Raw genomic sequence first — 19317 nt, forward strand, 5'->3', positions numbered from 1 at the left:
CATATGGTGGAAGAAGTGAACCACTCCCAAGTTGCTTTCTGACTTCTTTTTTTAAAGAAATTTATTTATTTATTACGAATACAACACCCTGCCTCAATGTACACATCAGAAGAGGGCACCAGATCTCATTACAGATGGTTGTGAGCCACCATGTGGTTGCTGGGAATTGAACTCATGACCTCTGGAAGAGCAGTCAGTGCTCTTAACCTCTGAGCCATCTCTCCAGCCCGCTTTCTGACTTCTACACAAGCATGTGCGTCACTACCTCCACAACTAATAATTCGTAATAAAAAAAAAACATCATTCTTATCTTCTCATCCCAGACACATAACACCAATTCAGGCTGTCAGCAGCCATGGCAGGATCAGGGGTATGAGCCCATTCCTTGTAGGTAGGTGTGTTGCTAACTGCTCTACTCTATAAACTGGGATGGTCAGAAGCCTCATTCTTCTGTAAAATGGAGTCTACCTTTAATCCCAGCATGAGAGAGGCAGAGGCAGGCAAATGTCTATGAGTTCAAGGTCAGCCAGGACAGTTAGGGCTACATAGAGATACACCCCCTCTTGAAAAACAAAACAAACCCAAACAAACAAACCAAAAGGCAAACAAACAAAGAAGCTAACCCAACCAGCCTCTAGACACCAGGCTAGAAGTGGCTCCAGGGTGGATTCTGGTAGAGACAGGTGACTCAAGGACACTGACTTGTCGGTTCAGAGCTTGGGCCCTAGTATCCTCTACAAGCTAGTTGAGTCACCTGTCCTTGATAAGCCAATTAGGCAGACACATTAATAGAGAAAATTAAAAATAAAAAGCTTTGTTTATTTGGCCACATTGAGGAAAGGGACCAAGCTATCCAGTGACGCCCCTGCCCCCTTCCCCAAGATGAAATTCAGTCCTAACAAGAAGGCAAGTTACACAAAGAGAGCTAGAGGTGTACAAGACTTAAGTGGTCTGGGTCAAAGTGTGGCTCCACCCACCACTGACCCAAGATTATCTCAGCCCCAGGCTCTGCTGCAAGGTGGTCTGAGAAGTTGTAAAACTTCAAATACCTGCTCTGGGGTCGGAGAGGTAGTTGCTCTTCCAGAGGACCTGGGTTTAATTCCCAGCACTCACATGGCAGCTTACAACTGTATCTATCTCCAGTTCCAGGGGACCTGACACCCTCATACAGACATACATGTAGGCAAGATACACCAATGCACTAAAAATAAATTACATATATACATAACAAGAAAAAAAGTTCCTGCTCTGGCTGCCCCAGGTCTTAGGCTTTTTTCTCTCAGTCTGTTATTCCTGTGGGATTCCAGTTTCTTTCTTCCCTTTTTATTTTTTGAGACATGTTTTCTCTTTGAACTCACAGAGATCCACCTGCCTCTGGGTCCTGAGTTTAAAGATATGCACCACCACTACCTGGCAAGGGATTCCAGTTCCTTGGGATCCACTGTTTCAGTAGTCTGATGGCAGAAGGGAGGACACAGGCATCCTTTCAGAACCCCCACTCAGGCTGGCCAGTGGTGGCACACTCCTATAATCCCAGCACTAAAGAGGCAGAGACAGGTGGATCTCAGTGAGTTCGAGGCCAGCCTGGTCTACAGAGCAAGTTCCAGGACAGCCAGAGCTACACAAAAAAATCCCACTCAGCCAAGCCAGTTACTCACACCTCCAGACCATCTGACTGCTGCCTCTCAGTCACCACCCTGAGAGTTTGGCTGACCTTTCTGTCCTGCTTGATTTGAGAACTCCACAGTAACTCTCACCATACCCTCCTACTTCTCCTATTTCACTTTTCCCTGCACAGTTTCGATACCTTACAGAAAGTCTTTGTTGGGAGCTGGTGACAGACTGGACTGTGAGCTACAATGAACTGACACATGTCCTCAGTGCCATGCTGTAGTTTCCCTGTCCTATCTGCGATGTACCCAGTGCAACCCTAGCAAAGACAAGCTCAGCAGAGGAGAGTGCAGCTTTGGGGCCTTCAAATCCAGAACAATTTAGTTTATAGGGAGGAGGGATGTTTGGATTTGGAGTGACCAGAGTCTAGAGCAGGGCCCTAAGCAGGTATCTATTTCCACCAACGTATTCAATCTCCAAGTACCTGACCTTCCCTTGTGAAGCAGTGTGCAGCCGAGATCTTGGCTACCCCAGACATTCTGTTTCTTTCCTTTCTCAATGATGGGCAAACCTGGGCAAACCTTTGAGCTCAGAGTCTCTTATCCTGGCCATCCAGTATCACTTTGTCAATAAGCTGGAGTAGAGGTGAGAGGTGCAAAACAAGTGTGAAAATATTTACTTAAGGTAAGCATAGTGGTGAAGGCCAGCACTTGACAGGATGAGGAAGGAGCTTACCAGCTCAAAGGCCAGCCTGGGTTATGTTGAGACCTTGTCTCCAAAGGAAGAAGAAAAGAAAACAAAGAGCAGAGCTGGGTGTAGCGGCTTGAGTTTATAATCTGGCACTTTGAAAGTTCAAGGCAAACCTCAACCCTGGGGTCCAAAACAAAACAAACCAACAAAGAAAGCTAAGAACAGGGGAGAGACAGTGGGAGAGACGAGAGGAAAGGACAGGGAGAGGGGGAGAGGGAGGGGGAAGGGGAAAGGGAGGGGGAGGGGCAGTTACTTGCTTCACCAACAACATTGATGCCAGGCTCTGAGGGCTCATTATCCTTCCTCCTTAACACACACTGGAGAGCCATCACAGGCTCTGATGGATTCAGTAACTTGCCCAAGCTAGTAAGTGGACAAGCTGGAATTTCAACCTCGGTCTTAACCAGGGGGAATCTTTGCCATTTTTTCAAAACTGCATTTCCACAGGGTATGGATCTGATCTGAAAGGAACTTCCTGTATGGGTAGACAGACATGTCAATACACGGTCAGAGATTCTCTAGGTTTGAGGATAAGGGAAGGAGAGATCAAGTTTAGCTGGGTTAAAAACACAGAACACAAGCCAGGCATCGCGGCACACACTTGGGAGGCAGCAGGCAGAAACCCTATTTTGAATAACAAACAAACAAACAAACAAACAGACTCATACACAAAGCCAAGACAGAATAGAGAAGGCTTGCTTGCCTGGGTGGCCTGGAAGTAATTTCCCATGGTAAAACTCTGGGTGCCAATAACATTGGGTTTTCCCTTCCAGATGCTAGGGGATCTCTGAAGTCACCTAAGGGAACTTAGATCTTTGGAGTGCTACTGACTAGGAGGACTGACCACAAGGTCAGGAGTGGTTCATTGAAGTCCCAGGGCAAAATAAGATGGCACCTAGTTACTCAAAATATTAAAAAAAGAAAAAAAAAAGGAAGGGTGCTACATGACTAAGGGCACTGTTTCTGAGGGGTTAAGGTGGGAAAGCCACTTGCTCGGATACTCTGCAACCTTTACAAGACATACTCATAAAGGGTTATAATGACACTTAAAATGGAGAACAGGATATGAAATTAGGTAATTAGATGTCCACTATAAGTTCTTCCCTTTTTTTTTTTTTTCTTCAAGACAGGTTTTTTTTTTTTGTGTAACAACAGCTCTGGCTGTCCTGGAACTCACTCTGTAGATCAGGCTAACCTCAAACTTATAGAGATCCACCTGCCTCTGCCTCCTGAGTGCTAGGATTGAAGACACGTGCTACCACTACCTAGAGAGCTCCATCCTATTTAATAGTGGTAATATCACCCATACAAGATACCTGGGGGAGTGGCATTAATTCCAGCTCTGAGATCTAGGCAGGCAGATCTCTGAGCTAAAGGCCAGCCCAGTCTACAGAGATTTGCCTGCCTGTCTCCAGAGTGCTGGAGATTAAAGGCCTGCGCCACCACTGCCCGGCTTAAAGCTGTTTTTTTGTAAATTTATATTTATTTCATTTTTGTTGTTGTTTTGTTTCGAGGCAGGGTTTTTGTGTAGCATCTCTGTTGTGGAACTCTCTTTGTAGACCAGGCTGTCCTCGAACTCCGAGATCCACCTGCCTTTGCCACCAGGCCTGGCTTTCTTAGCTGTTGTTGTTGTTGTTTTTTTAAGATTTACTTATTTATTGTGAATACAACATTCTGCCTCTATGCATCTCATGCCAGAAGAGGGCACCAGATCTTATTACAGATGGTTGTGAGCCACCATGTGGTTGCTGGGAATTGAACTCAGGACCTCTGAGCCATCTCTCCAGCCCTCTTAGCTGTTTTTAAGAAATGCATTTACTAGTTCGAGGCCAGCCTGGTCTACAGAGCGAGTTCCAGGACAGCCTCCAAAGCCACAGAGAAACCCTGTCTCGAAAAACCAAAAAAAAAAAAAATGCATTTACTTATTAGGTGCGTTTGTGGGCGAGCGCGTGGAGGTCAGGCGACAACTTGTAAGAGTCAGTACTCAGTACACCACGTGGGTTCCGGGGATCGAACTCGGGGTCATCACGCTTGGCAGCAAACGCCTTTTACCCGCTGCGCGTCTCACCGGTCCTTTGCTGTTTGGTCCGCTCCTCTAAGCCAAAGAGTTAGTGGACTGGAGGAGTCAGCAGGGTGGACGCGAAGCGCAGCAGACCAGGTCACATAGCCTCCGCGGCCGAGGTGAGCCCGCGGAACCCTCAGCAAGCGCGAAGCTGCGGACGTGGAGCCCCGGCCACGCTGCCGCACACGCCCCCGGCAGCCCCGCGCTACGTCGCGCGCAGCCGAGGCCCCGCCCCTCGTGACGCACCCCATCGGGGCGGAACCGCAAGCCCCGCCCCGCCCCCTTCGATTGGCCGGCGCGCTGTCACCACGTCGCGGGAAGCTGGCCGGGTGTGTGTATGTGTGTGGGGTTTGCTTTGTCATTCGTACCCCAGCTGACGCGGCGGTAGGGCCGCACGCTCGGGCGCCCGCGGAAGGGGCCGCGGCTTCGCTCCCAGGACGCCCTCTTACATAAGGACGCGGCTGACTGAAGCACATGTCAGCGCAAGGTCCCCACACGCAGTACACCACGCCGTTCGGGTCTCACACGCTAGGCGGGAGCCTGCGGCGCCGTACCACACGGTGTACTCCGGCGTGGGCCTTCCCACAGCGAGACGCAGCCCAATAACCGCGAAGCGCACCTTCGCAACAAGGCATAATATAGGATGTTATATTTATAGGGCCTATTTATAAGCCTCTATTTAACTCTTTTCTGATAGGCCCAGCCACGAGTCTAGGCCCTATCCTGATTGGTGTGTCCTTCTGTCCTTCAAAGAGGCGGGCTCAAGAGTCCGTGTTGCCTCAGAGTGCCCTGGGATTGGCCGTGCGCGGCGCGGCGGCGCCTTCAATTGGTCCCGCGGGCCGTCTGTCGGGGTAGAGGAGGCGGGGCGGGCGGCTGGCTGGTGCGGGGCGGGCGGGCCCCGGAATTGTCATTTCTTTGTTTCCGAAGGCGGAGGAGGCTCGGCGCCCCCCTCCCGGCCCCCCTTCCCCCGGTGCTGGCTCCATGTCTGTGTGACCGGCCGCGGGGGTAGAATCCAGGCCCGACGCGGGGCGGGCGGGCGGCGGCGGCAGAGGTGAGAGGCAGCGGCGGCGCGGCACGGGCACCGGCCCCCCAGCGGGAGGATGAAGCGGCGGAACGCCGACTGCAGTAAGCTCCGCCGTCCCCTGAAGCGGAACCGGATCACCGAGGGTATCTACGGCAGGTGAGCGGCGGCGTCCGGCGTGGGCCAGCGGGTCCCGGGCGCCGCTTTGGAGGGGCCCGGCCCCGTTATGTAACCCCCGAGTAGGCCGCATGCCCGCGCAGGGGGCTCTCCTGAGGCGCGCCGCCCGCGGAGCGCCCGGCCAGCCCGCCGAGGGTCCGCCCCGGGCCGCGGGGTGTGGCGAGGGCCGGGCGGAGGGCGCGGCGGGCGCGGGCGGGAGCCGCGGGGCCGCCGTTGGCCGTGGTGTGTCGGGGGGGAGGGGCGGCACCCCCGCGGCCCGGAGCCCAGAAGCCCGGGGGTCCCTAGCAGCCTGCTCGCCGGGCCCCTGACGGAGCCCGGGTCACGCTGGGCTCGGGACCTGGGGAATTGGCTGTCCGAGGCTCGTGGACCCGTGCGACGGGGAGAGTGAGGCGGCCAAAGTTGGGAGCTGCCAGGGTCTCTGGACCCCCGGGCTTGGAACGGGGCCTCCCCGGCTACTCTTCCGCCCTCCGCTGCCCTCACGGGATTCCCCACTTGACCCGGAGTGCCAAGGCTGATACCCCCAAATCATGCCCGTGACCCTGCTCCAGACCATTAGCTCCTCAGCAAACAGTTTGACAATTGCAAGCAGACACATTGCTCTGAACCTTTAGCAGAGATTCTCTCCTAACTTAGGTTTGGGATTTTTATCTTTTAGATCTCTCTTTCATGAAGGAAAGTGGTGTCTCTTTAAATAGAAATTGAATCCACTCCTGGAGAGGAGGACAACAGGTTCATGGGGCAACTCAGTTGACTGTCACAGCTTCCCCAAGCCCAGTTTGTGTGTGGTGGTTATTTTCTGGGAATGCCTCCGAAAGAACCGATTTCAGTGGAGAAGTAATTAGTTTACAAAGGAGAATACTCAGCATGTGGCTATAGGCTTAATTGAGTCTCACTGCGCCATACCGTTTAGTTCTTGCTGTGATGTGAGCCTTGGAGAAATTTAGGAGGTAGATGTTGACAGCCTAGTTCTATCCTAACTGTACACCTTGCGCATGCTGTTGTTTACACACGTGCGAAGTGGCTGCCCTCCACAGGCAGGTGACTGACCGAAACATGAAGGGGGATTCAAGTTTAGAAGAATTGAGAAGTCAAAAATCCTGGAGTCATCGATCATAGGGCCCTTCATTCACTCAACAAACATAAATACTGTTTGCTAAACAGTGATGGAGTCAGTCAGGACACAGCTGTTAGTAAAACTGATGAACACTGTTGCTGAATCAGATGTGACGATAAGTAAAACTGAAAAAGCAAAACTAAATTTTTCCAGCAGATTGAATGAGTGGAGGCAAGTCTGCTTACTATAAATTCTTGAATGAAGCAAGGTTTTTTTCCTTAGCCATTGAAAAAGAACTTCTCATTAATAGCAGCACAAAGGCCAGGCGTTGGTGGCCCATGCCTGCACTCGGGAGGCAGAGACAGAGGCAGGCCAATCTCAGAGTTCAAGGCCAGCCTGGTCTACTGAGAGAGTTCCAGGACAGGCTCCAAAGCTACACAGAGAAACCCTGTCTCAAAAAACAAAACAAACAAAAAAAATAGCAACACAAGAACAGAAAAAGTAGGCAGGTTAGTACAACTGAGAGGAGGTCCCTCATAACAAGAAACATGATTGGGAATTAGGTGGTGTTTGTGTGTTTTTTGTTGTACTTTATCTTCTTTTCCTATTTAAACTAACACCTGCTTTGTGACTTGTACCTCTGCAGTCAATCAGTGTGTGTTGACAAAGAGTTCCTCTTTTAATGAAGATCTATTGTTTTACTAATGGTTTAGACTTTGAATTTCCTTACCCTGAAGGTTAGTAGTAGATACACCTTGTCCATCATTTGGTTTCATATGAAAACTTCAAAAAACCAAATGGTGCTCCAGCCTTTAAAAATCTGTCTGCTCTCTATTGGTTGTTCTTTGTTTAATGTCAATAAAGGAACCTAAATATTTCTACCTAGCTTTCTTGTTTGAGGCAAAGAATATTTTAGTTCCCTTATCTGTTTCTTAATGTTATGGAGTACTGCAATGGGAAAGTCATATAGTGTGTTTTATCACCTCATTTTGTTTTTAAGGACTGTTTTGGAAAACTTCCAATTTTTTCCTTAAGAAAACAAAATGAGTGGGCTAGTTAGAAATTAGGACATTTGAGGATTCAAGAATATCAAATTTCTGTTGATCATCAAATTGAAGTCTGTATTCAATTCTGTTTCACACCATCTATTGCCTGTTTTGTTTCTGAACATCTGGTCAATTTTGTCTCATTAAAAAGGAGCCATTCCCCCAAGGGCTGTTTTGACAGTTTTGATAACTACTGTCTACTGTTACATAGCCTAACCTCATGGAGTACTGTGTTCATATTCCCTGTCTGCTCAGTTCTCTTGAGCCCTGCACATGTGAGGGAGCAGCTGAGTGGGAAAGACTGGACTGCAGCCCACCAGAGACCTAGGGTCAGATTCAAAGTCCCTGCCCTGATGCTGCAGCCCTGATGCTTTGGACCAGCAGAGCATCCACTGCTTTGAAGCTCAGTTTTCCCATCTGTTAAATGAGCTTTGAAGACAGACAGACAGACAGACACATTCGAACATAATCAGTTTATGGAACTCTATGAATTCTTTTTTTTTTTTTTTTTTTGGTTTTTCGAGACAGGGTTTCTCTGTGGCTTTGGAGGCTGTCCTGGAACTCGCTCTGTAGACCAGGCTGGCCTCGAACTCACAGAGATCCGCCTGCCTCTGCCTCCCGAGTGCTGGGATTAAAGGTGTGTGCCACCAACGCCCGGCCTATGAATTCTTATTTACTGCATTATTACTGTTACAGTTAACATGTATAGCTTTAATTCCCCACCCCCCTCTGAGACAGAGTTTCTCTGTGTAGTCCTGGCTGTATGGAACAAACTCTGTAGACCAGGCTGCCTCTGCCTACCGAGTGCTGGGTTTAAAGGCTGTGCCACCACCTAGCAGTGTGGCTGAAGGAGGCCATTAGATTGGATTCAACCAAAAGAAAAAGTTGAGTAGTCAAAACAAGTGGCCACTTGCTACTTGATCTTGCTTTACAACAGTGATTCTCAACTTTCTCAATGCTGTGACCCTTTAATACAGTGTCTCATGTTGTGGTGACCTCCATCCATAAAATTATTTTCATTGCTATTTCATAATTGTAATTTTGCTACTATTATGAATTGTAATGTAAATATCTGTTTTCCTATGGTCTTAGGTGACCCCTGTGAAAGGGTCTTTCAACCTCCAAAGGGGTGGTGACCCACAAATTGAGAACTGCTGCTTTAAAAATCCTGGTGTTGCTGGGGTTGGTGGTGCACACCTTTAATCCCAGTACTGGGGAGGCAGAAGTATGTGGATCTCTGAGCTTGGGGCCAGCCTGTTCTACAGAGTGAATTACAGGACAGCAAGGGCTACACAGAGAAACCTTGTCCTTAAGAACAAAAACAAATGAAAAAATCCTGGTGCTTTTAGTCATGGGCAGCTGTTACTGAGGTGATTGTCAGGTGAGAGCACTCATTATTAGTATAGTAGCTCCATGGGAATTCTGTTTGAGGGGCCAAGATGCTACAAGTATAAATCTTAGTTATTACATTAGTACCGTATGATAATGTGTGTAACCATTATCTAAAGAGCTAAACATTCTCTGAAAGTGTTATTTCAGTCAAGTTAATAATCAGGATTAAGAGGAGGAAACAGGAATGGTGTCATCACCATTATTAGAGCTTGCATTAAGTGTAATTAAAAAAAGTCACCAAAGAATTTAACATGGTAGGCAATCACTATTCAGATACCAAGTGAATAGATAAATACATAAATATAAGTTAATGAATTCCATTCATTCAAAACCTACATTGTTCATGGAGCTGTGGAAGTTATAGGATAAGACATAAGGTCTCCAGCTTCAGGGCTTTATAGTCTAGTTGGCAATAGTAATATTCTCTTAAATTTGTGTAATGGCTTAGAAGTTCCAAAGAACTTGGGGTTCTGTTCATTTAAAAATATTTCTGTTGGACCAGATTTTTAACTTCCTGTTTGGTTGTTCACCTGACATGTTAGCAACTGTATATTTTCCCTGTGCTATTTTGTGAGGTAGACAGTTGCCACTAAAAGAGGGAATGCTTTCTAACACAAATGAGGTAGACTTGAAAATTATGCAAGCAAGTTATTAATAATGAAAACGCTCCTTAATTATTACACACGGAAGTCTCTGGACTTCCTGGCTGTGAGTGGCTGGCCACAGCTTCCCTCACAGCTGTCAGTACACTAGGCTATTCAGTATTTCATTGCAGGTGGTGATTCTCCTAGTGAGGTGAGTGTCTGTTGTGGTGTCTGATTCGGTTCTCTGCCACACTCCCCATTCCTTCCTCCTAAGACTTTAAAAGAGGAGGATATGGAGGTAAAAATACATTAACTCAAGACTGAACAGAAACATTTTTTATTAAAGTATATTTCAAGTCTCTATAGTTAAACTTGTTACTTAAAAGAGTAAATTAGAATAAGAATTTTAGTTCAGTTATGCATTTCTAGTTTCAGGAAACGGTTTTCTTCCTGTTACTGGTGGTTGAAGGTAGCCCCTCTCTTCATTGTGAACTTACAACACTTCTGTGTGGGCCTCCACTTGAAATGATGTCTGAAGCTTACAGTGCAGTCCTGGACCTGACAGCACAGGCGTTTAAGACTGCCCTAGTTACATGAGACTTTTATACCTGTTTTTCAACTCTGGAGGTATTGTTAGAAACCACCCGTCCTTGTACCCTCCTCTCCTTTCCAGTTTCCTTTTCCAGACCCTTGTGTACATACCATGTCTCCTGAGATTTTCATTTGGTTGTTGTTCCTACCTCCTTAATGATGTTTTCTAAACCTGGTTTTAGATTCCTTAGGGCTATGCTTATTAAAGTCACTGGAGGCTGGCTGCCTTGATTGTACATGTGTTCTGCAACTGGAACTCTAGATTCCAGTGTCGCAATCTCACAGCCTGGAAGCATTTCTGTAATCTTGGGAGGCATTGACTTCAATGCACCTGACATAAAAGACTTAGATACAGGCTCCTGTACGTTTTGAGGTCCATTGGGAAGGGGTGCCTATAAAGAATAAATCAGTGGTCAGCTAAACATTTAGGTTTGTTATTTCTGTAAACTACAATTAAATAATTTGTCACACTGGAGTTTGTGTTTAATTTTTATCTGTGGTATACTCCCTTAAAAAAAGCACCATTATTATTATTATTTTTTTTTTTGGTTTTTTTGAGACAGGGTTTTTCTGTATTGTTTTGGAGGCTGTCTTGGAACTTGCTCTTAGACCATACTGGCCTTGAATTCAGAGATCCGCCTGCCTCTGCCTTCCGAGTGCTGGGATAAGGTGTGCGCCACCAACACCCGGCCCCATTATGATTCTTAACTGAGTAGTTTTGGTAGGTTAGTTTTGTTAGGTATTTTGAAAAGCCCTTCATGGGGCTAGAGAGATGACTCAATGGCTAAGAGCATTGGCTACTCTTGTGGAGGGCCTGGGTTTAAGTCTCATCACTTACATGGCAGTTCACAACCGTCTCTAACTCCTGTGCCGGGGACCCAGGACCATCTGGCTTCTGTGAGCATTGGACACACAGGTGATATACAGACACAAGGGAAGGCAAAACCCCCACACATAAAATGAAATACTAAAAATAATAACAAAGTAAAGCCCTTTAAATTGTTGCTGCCGGGTTGAGGAGGGGAAGAAGGCATGTGGTGCAGTTCAGGTTATCTGCAGAACTGCCCTGTTGTAGGAGCTATATTCCCTTTATCTCCATGTTGATTGCTCAGAGCTCTTCTTGAACCTCACAGGTTCAAGGCTTAGGAACTTGATACTTTTTCTAATTTCTTACTCTTGCTGTGTACCCTGTCTGCTATGGACTCATTTGCTGTCCAGAGGCTTTTTCTAGGGTTCTTACTCTCAGATTTGCCCACTGGGTTTTTGTTGTTGTTATTTGTGTATGTGTTATTTTCCTTTTTTTTTTTTTTGGAACTAGCTCTTGTAGACCAGGCTGTATTATTGAGCCATTAACTTGGTTTTTAAAGGTGTTTTGAAGGTGAGCAAAGTAGTAGTATAATCTAGGGACAAAGCAAGGTTATTTCCAGCCACTTCCTCTGTGCTGGGATCACTCGTGCTCAAATGCATCAGTGGCACAAACCAATCTGAGAGACTTTCACTGCTTCAATTCACTATATACAAAACCTATTTCTCACAGAGGAGATGGCAGTGAGGAGTAAACTGTTTCTGATTTTATAATCCTATTACTCAAAATAAGCACACTGTCCTTGATGGCAGCAGCTAAAAACTATGAAGGAATGAAGGCAGTGAATGCTATGAGAGGACTTGATGTGAAAGGTGCTTTAGAAGTCTGACGAACTGAGACCCAGCTGATGTCAGTCAAAGGGATTGTCAAGTTAAAGATATAAACCTCAAAAAATATCCTAAAAGTTATTGTTTGTCTTAGCTTCCATTGCCAGGACACATGTGCCTAAAAGTGAGGTCATGAGGTGGGAATCATCAAAAGGCTTGAGGAAGTCCACGAGGAAAGTCTAGCGAAGATATATGCTCTTGCCTGCATGCATCAGCTCACTTGAGTCACTTGTTGCACAGCCAACTTTTTCTTCAGAATCCAACTCTTGAAAAGTGTCCAAGTAAAACAATTACACCCAAACTGAGTAAGCCCAGAAAACAATCGGTGCATCTGAAGAGAATGTCACACTTTGTGAACTAACTCAGTATTTCACCTAACTAGGTTTGCATGTTATTATTATTTTTTGTGTGCTCACATGTATCATGGTGTGTGATCACAACACAACTTATGGAATCAGTTTTCTCCTTCCACCAGGTGCGTCCCAGAGACTGAATTCAGGTTGTGGGGCTTCCCAGCCCATCTTGCTGGCCTTGTGTTTATGAGATTTTTATCTGATTCTATAGACTCCACAATATGTTAGCAGCCTAGAAAATAACACACACAGCCGGGCGTTGGTGGCGCACGCCTTTAATCCCAGCACTCGGGAGGCAGAGGCAGGCGGATCTCTGTGAGTTCGAGGCCAGCCTGGTCTACAAGAGCTAGTTCCAGGACAGCCTCCAAAGCCACAGAGAAACCCTGTCTCGAAAAACCAAAAAAAAAAAAAAAAAAAAAAAAAAAAAGGCTCAATAATAAAGTCAGTATTTGGCCTGTCTGTCAACACTAGAGAGAATGAATGCCATGGGTGATGGTCAGAGCAAGAATTTCTGTCTCCCACTGAGAGATGGCTCCATGGCTAAAAAAGCACTGGCTGACCTTGCACAGAACCTGTGTTGGGTCCCCAGAACCCACATGGTGGCTCACAACCATCAGTTACTGTTGTTCCAGGGGATCCAGTGCCCTCTTCTGGTCTCCATAAGTACCAAGGGCACACAAGGTGCATAGATACACAGGCAGACAAAAGGCTTATATACATAAAATATAAAATAAACCTTTAAAAATGAATTTCTGTCTAAAGTGAGAGAAATGGAGATAAGTCTTTCTCACACATGATGAACTGTTTCCTGTTCTAAGTTTAGCAAGGGGCTGCGTGTGATTATTGTTCAACTGACATTAAAAACAGGTTCTGTCTTTTATAATGTTTTCAAATAAAATTATGCATTTGACTGTTTTGCCTGCATACCTGCACGGGTACCATACGTGTGCCTGGTGTCTAAGGAGGCTAGAAGAGGAAGGATGTCAGATCCCTTGGAGCTGGAGTTATGGAAGCTTGTAAACCGATATAACTGAATCTGGTTCAGTGGGTGGGTGGAAAGTGAACCTGGCTCTTGTGAAAGAGCAGCAAGTGCTCTTAACCACTGAGCCATCTCTCCAGTCTGTTTCCTTCCCCTCTTACCCAGGGTTTCTCTGTGTAGCCACTACTGCCTGCTTTCAGTTTTTGTTTTTAGGTGACATGCTTCTCTGACACAGTGACCACATTAGCTGAGTCTTCAGTGCATGAGTTGAATCCCAATAGTCAGGAGACATAGGCAGGCGAATATTTGAGTTTGAGGCAGCCAGGATTACACAGTGAGACCCTCCCTCAGGAAAAGAAGGGACAGAGATTATAGAAACTTAACCACCTTTTGTGACATAGTTATTTTTGTAAAGAACCTTTAAATTTTATGTGTTTTCTGTAGTTTTGTAGTGTGTCTATAATTATCAATTGGAAATTTATGAGGATCTAAGTTTTTATTCTTTGATAAGAGCATATTTGCTTATTTAAAAAATTTGGCCCAGGCGGGGCATCGGTGGCGCATGCCTTTAATCCCAGCACTCGGGAGGCAGAGGCAGGTGGATCTCTGTGAGTTCGAGGCCATCCTGGTCTATAGAGGGAGTTTTAGTTCCAGCACAGCCTTCAAAGCAATACAGAGAAACCCTGTCTCGAAAAACCAAAAAAAAAAAAAAAATGTATGTGTGTGTGTGTGTGTGTGTGTGTGTGTGTGTGTGCAAGCTTGAGGACCTGAATTTAAAAATCCAAGTGTGACCACTGTGGTCATGTAACCCTAGTGCTGTGAGATGTTGAGGCAGGCAGGAGGATCACTGGGGCTTCCTGACTATTGTGGGTTCCGTGAGAGACCCTGTCTCAAGACAGGCAGTGAGCAAGAGCAGCACGCCCAGCATCCTCTGGCCTCCATATGTGCATAGGGACTCACATACATGCAACCTGTACTCCACTGCAAGTGTTTTTGAAGCAGAAATTCTAGAATTTCAAAGTCTCCACTTGCATGGTTACAGTATCTGTTTTTGATAGCTTTGTGGTCTGTCCAGCTCTTTATAAAAATGTCATACCCCCAAATTTATAAAAGTTTATTTTAGGGATTCCCTTCCTCCTTCCCTCCCTCCCTCCTTCCCTCCCTCCCTCCTTCCCTCCCTCCCTCCTTCCCTCCCTCTCTTTTATTTCAAGACAGGGTTTCTTTCTTTCTTTCTTTCTTTCTTTCTTTCTTTCTTTCTTTCTTTCTTTCTTTCTTTCTTTCTTTCTTTCTTTCGAGACAGGGTTTCTCCATATTGTTTGGAGGCTGTACTGGAACTCTCTTTGAAGACCAGGCTGGCTTCGAACTCACAGAGTTCGCTTGCTTCTGCCTCCTGAGTGCTGGGATTAAAGGCATGCACCACCACCACCCAGCTCAAGACAGGGTTTCTCTGGGTAACTCTGGTTGCTCTGGAACTTGCTCTGTAGGCCAGGCTGACCTCAAACTCAGAGCCTCAAACATCTGCCTAACTCTGCCTTTTAAGTGTATGTGGGTCCCACCTCCTGCAGGGGTGTGTTCTTTTGAGGAGGTAGCATAGTGATTATGTTTTGTGCTGGAGCATGAGCAACAGTAGAAGTGCTTTGGGTAGTGTACTTAGCTACAAAGAATGGGCAAGAGTGGGAATGCTAACTCTAGACAGCTTTCAGTGTTCTTGATGAGAGGAAGCTGGTCAGCAGCCTGGAGCAGAGCTGGTTATCTGTCTGTGTGGACAGTCTTCTGAGAGATCATGACCATTTCGTCTAAGTTCATTTTTTTTTTTTTAAGGGGGTGGCTGGGTGGGTTGGTTAGGTTTTCTTTTTGAGATAAGGTCTAGCTAAATCTCCTGAATAATCCACCTGGATGGGATGAAACTTAGTGATGGGCTTATAAGTGTATGTCAATACCAGATTTATTTATTATGTATGCAATGTTCTGCCCACATGTATGCTTGCATATCAAATTACAAATGGTTGTGAGCCACCCTGTGGTTGCTGGGAATTGAACTCAGGACCTCTGGAAGAGCAACCAGTGCTCTTAATCTCTGAGTCATCTCTCTAGCCCCATACCTAGTTTCTTTTTCTTTCTCTCCCCCCTTCCCCTCCCTCTTTCCCTCCCTCTGTGTGCATTCGTGCGTGTGTGTAACGGAATATTTGGGTCTTTAATTTATTTTAAAATGTGTTACTTGGCCTAGGGAGGATGTTGTTCAGTTTTTTGTTTTTTTTGTTTTTTGTTTTTTGTTTTTTCGAGACAGGGTTTCTCTGTGGCTTTGGAGGCTGTCCTGGAACTCGCTTGGTAGTCCAGGCTGGTCTCGAATTTACAGAGATCCACCTGCCTCTGCCTCCCGAGTGCTGGGATTAAAGGCGTGCGCCACCAACGCCCAGCGTTGTTCAGTTTTTAGAGTGTGCCTGGCGTTCGGGAAATCCTGGGCTTGATCTTTGGCATTGCACAAACTAGGCTCAGTGGTATATGCCTGCAGATCTCAACACTTAGAAAGTAGAAACAGGAGGATCTGAAGTCAAGGTCATCCTCAAACACATGGGAAGTTTTAGACCAGCCCTGGTAGATATCCCATCTCAATGTATAAATGCATTTTTTATAAATAAATGTATAATTCTTCCCCCACCCCCTCCACCCCCAGACATGGTTTTTCTGTGGAGCCCTGAGTGTCCTAGAACTTGCTCTGTAGAATAGTCTTTGCCTCCCAATTGCTGGCATTAAAGGCATGCACCACCACACCAAGCCTATATAAATAAATATATAATTTCTTAAGTTTCTGGAGCTAAGAGGGCCAGGGTTATGAAATCAAGAGACATCTGCTTGGCATCTAATAAGGACCTACTGACTGCCTCATGAGGCAAAGTAAATCTAGGCTGTTTCAGCTTAGGTGTTTTCCTCTTTCTTTGAAATGAGTTCTCATGTTTTCCAGATTGGCTTTGAACATGCAAATTCCTGCCTTGGCCATGTGAGTACATAAGCATGCACTGCTGTCCCTGGCTGCTGCCGCCTCACCTCTTTTGTTAAAGATTTATTTTTTATATTGTATGTGCCTGCAAATGAGTGCAGGTGCCCGTAGAAGCCAGCAGAGGTCATCAGATCCCCTGGAGCTAGAGTTATAGGTGGCTATGAAGCACCTGATGTGAATTCTGGAAATGAACTGCTGAGCCTTCTCTCCAGTTCTTCTTTCACTTACGAAGCCATGAGCGTATGGCTTTATCTAATCCCAGTTACCCCTCTGAGGTCTCACTCCCAACTACCATCAGTGCATGAATTTAAGGAGTTTCAACCTGAGTTCAGGAGACCTCTAATCGAACCATGCCAAGTTGCCAGTGCTTCTCAAATGTTAGTATATGCACAGGCTTAGGGAGCTGGTTGAAATTAAGGTTTAGATTAAGTAGGTGTGGATGGGGCCCTGAAATTCTGCTTTCCCAAAAAGTATACACATGATACTAATGCTGCTGTGCTGTAGACTGTCCTCTGAGTAGCAAGCCTGCAGTTACAGTGGCCAATGTGAGAAAGGGGCTAGATGACTATTCTAGCAGTGCTCCATAACAGAGAAGACAAGGGGTGATAGGAGTAAACCACACACTGAATATGAAAGGTGATCCATGGTTGCTATTATGAGAGGACAAGGGAGCCTGGATTGGGACAGATGGCTACCAGCAGAGCATTAGTTTGCCTAGAGAAAAGGTCAGGGACCGAGGATGGACAGCTACCCCTTGGTAATTATGTGTACTTCAGACAAGCAGATGGTGACAGTGGAAAGAGGTGCACTGTCACTGGAAGGAAGAAGAATGTTCACGCCTCATCCTCGTTAATTGGGGATTTTGGATCCATAGATGGAGAGTATTGCTAGATGAATTCAAGTAAAAAATCACTATAAATGACATTGTTGGGACAAGAGTGGGGAAAAAAAGAGCATACCTGCAAAATAATTTTTTTTTTAGTTTTTTGAGACAGGGTTTCTCTGTGACTTTGGAGGCTGTCCTGGAGCTCGCTCTGTAGACCAGGCTGGCCTTGAACTCACAGATCCTCCGGCCTCTACCTCCAGAGTGCTGGGATTAAAGGTGTGTGCACCTGATTTATTCACGGTATTTTATAATTACTGGAATATCAAATTAGCTATAAGTCATGTAATGAGATGTGTATGTAGAAATGTATTCAATCATATTTTCTTCATTGATTAAAAGAAATATCTTGAAATGCTCTTGGGATACCATCTCCTTTAGTTTGAGAGAAATCTCAGGAACTTCTGAATACAGGATGGGGACTAATAAGGGTGTGCTTTCCCTGCTCTCTCCAGGATAAGGGTCATACAGTGATGCTGAGACTGAGTGCCCTGATCATAATCTCTCCTAAATTCTCTAAACCTGTAACTAAAGCAACTCAGTAGAATTCAGCTCAGAGGGAAAATCAGCTCTGTTAGGCTGTCTCTAGACCTCAAAGGAGACCTTCCTAAAGAGGGAGTCTGAGGAAAAGCTAGGATGTGGCCTGTGTTTACCATTCAAATTTACTTAGATGTCTTTATTTCTAAACGGACTCAGCAAAACATGATTGTCAAGGAATTTCAAAGGTCTGAAAGACCCCCACCCCACCTCCAAGCTGGAAGTTGCAGAATTGAAAGACAATAGTCACCAGTAAAGACCATTTGTACTACTTTACATTTAGATCATCAGAATATCAAAAAAATACTCATCAGGCTATGCACACTGCTCTCCTGTTATTGAAATAGAGTGTTGCTTGCTAAACTGGAATTCTGCCATTCCTTGGGTGCCTTTTGGACAGAGCAGTTGGTAGTACTGTTCTTTTTTCACCTGGGAAAAAAGGCCAGGGATGTAGCTCAGTTATTAAGAGCGCTTGCCTCCTATAAGCGAAACCCTGACTTGGGTCCAGACATTGTATTCACATAGGTATATGCACATAATTAAAAATAAAAGCTCTTACTGTTTTTGAGACAGGGTTTCTCTTTGTAGTGCTGGTGTCTTGGAACTCTCTGAATAGACCAGACTGAACTTGAACTCAAGAGATTCATCTGCCTCTGCCTTCCCATTGCTGGGATTAAAAGTGTAGGCCATGCCGGGCGGTGGTGGCGCACGCCTTTAATCCCAGCACTCGGGAGGCAGAGGCAGGCAGATCTCTGTGAGTTCGAGGCCGGGCTGGACCGATAGCCTCTGAAACAATACAGAGAAACCCTGTCTCGGAAAAACCAAAAAAAAAAAAAAAAAAAAAAAAAAAAAGTGTAGGCCACAACTGCCCGACTGAATAAAAATCTTTAAAAAAAAAAAAAAAGAAAGAAAAAAGGTCTCTTACATTGAAAATAAAAGGAGAGGTAGGACCCAGAATTCAGGTGGAGATTTGAATTACCATTTGACAGATGGCTAAACATGCAAAAAAGATATGTAGGTGAGAGTAAACCAACCCAGCATTCCCATGAGAGTCTGTAGAGACACATGCATTTTTTCTTTGTGACACCTAGCAGAGAAGTGTCCTGGTCACGGGGCTGGTATTTGTTTAAGGAACTAGAAGCTACTGAGTGTATGCTTACCAGTTTGCATAATACAGAAATACACTTTTATGCCTATTTTTGTGCTGGTGATGGCTGGGGATGGACCCCAAAACCTTGCACATGCTAGACAAGTGCTTACCACTGAACTATATACTTCCACCCCTCCAGCTAGCCCCACGCCGCCCCCCTCCACTCCTCCCAAGTCAGGTTTTCCAAGTCTTGATCTGTAGGTGAGGTTGGCTTTGTCTGCCTCTGCCTCCTGAGTGCTGGGATAAAACGTGTGTGCCACCATTGCTGGCCTGCCCCGTGGTGCCATTTTTTTTTTAAAGATTTATTTATTTATTACATATACAGTGTTCTGCCAGGAGAGGGCACCAGATTGAATTGTAGATGGTTGTAAGCCACCATGTGGTTGCTGGGAATTGAACTCAGGACCTCTGGAAGAGCAGTCAGTGCTCTTTAACCT

The 19317-nt window shown here is 45.8% G+C and overlaps 1 protein-coding gene across 1 annotated transcript in view; it reads left to right on the forward strand.

The window, feature by feature from the left end:
* Nucleotides 1-5326: 5326 nt before the first annotated feature.
* Maco1 (macoilin 1) overlaps nucleotides 5327-19317 on the forward strand; it is a 67000-nt gene continuing 53009 nt past the window's right edge. Inside the window, exon 1 of the mRNA XM_005079592.4 lies at nucleotides 5327-5603. Within this exon, the coding sequence (XP_005079649.1) occupies nucleotides 5524-5603 (80 nt within the window). The 5' untranslated portion in view covers nucleotides 5327-5523. The remainder of the gene's footprint in view (nucleotides 5604-19317) is intronic.

This window comes from Mesocricetus auratus, unplaced genomic scaffold (assembly GCF_017639785.1).
Source record: "Mesocricetus auratus isolate SY011 unplaced genomic scaffold, BCM_Maur_2.0 Super-Scaffold_100014, whole genome shotgun sequence".
Classification (NCBI taxonomy): Eukaryota; Metazoa; Chordata; class Mammalia; order Rodentia; family Cricetidae; genus Mesocricetus; species Mesocricetus auratus.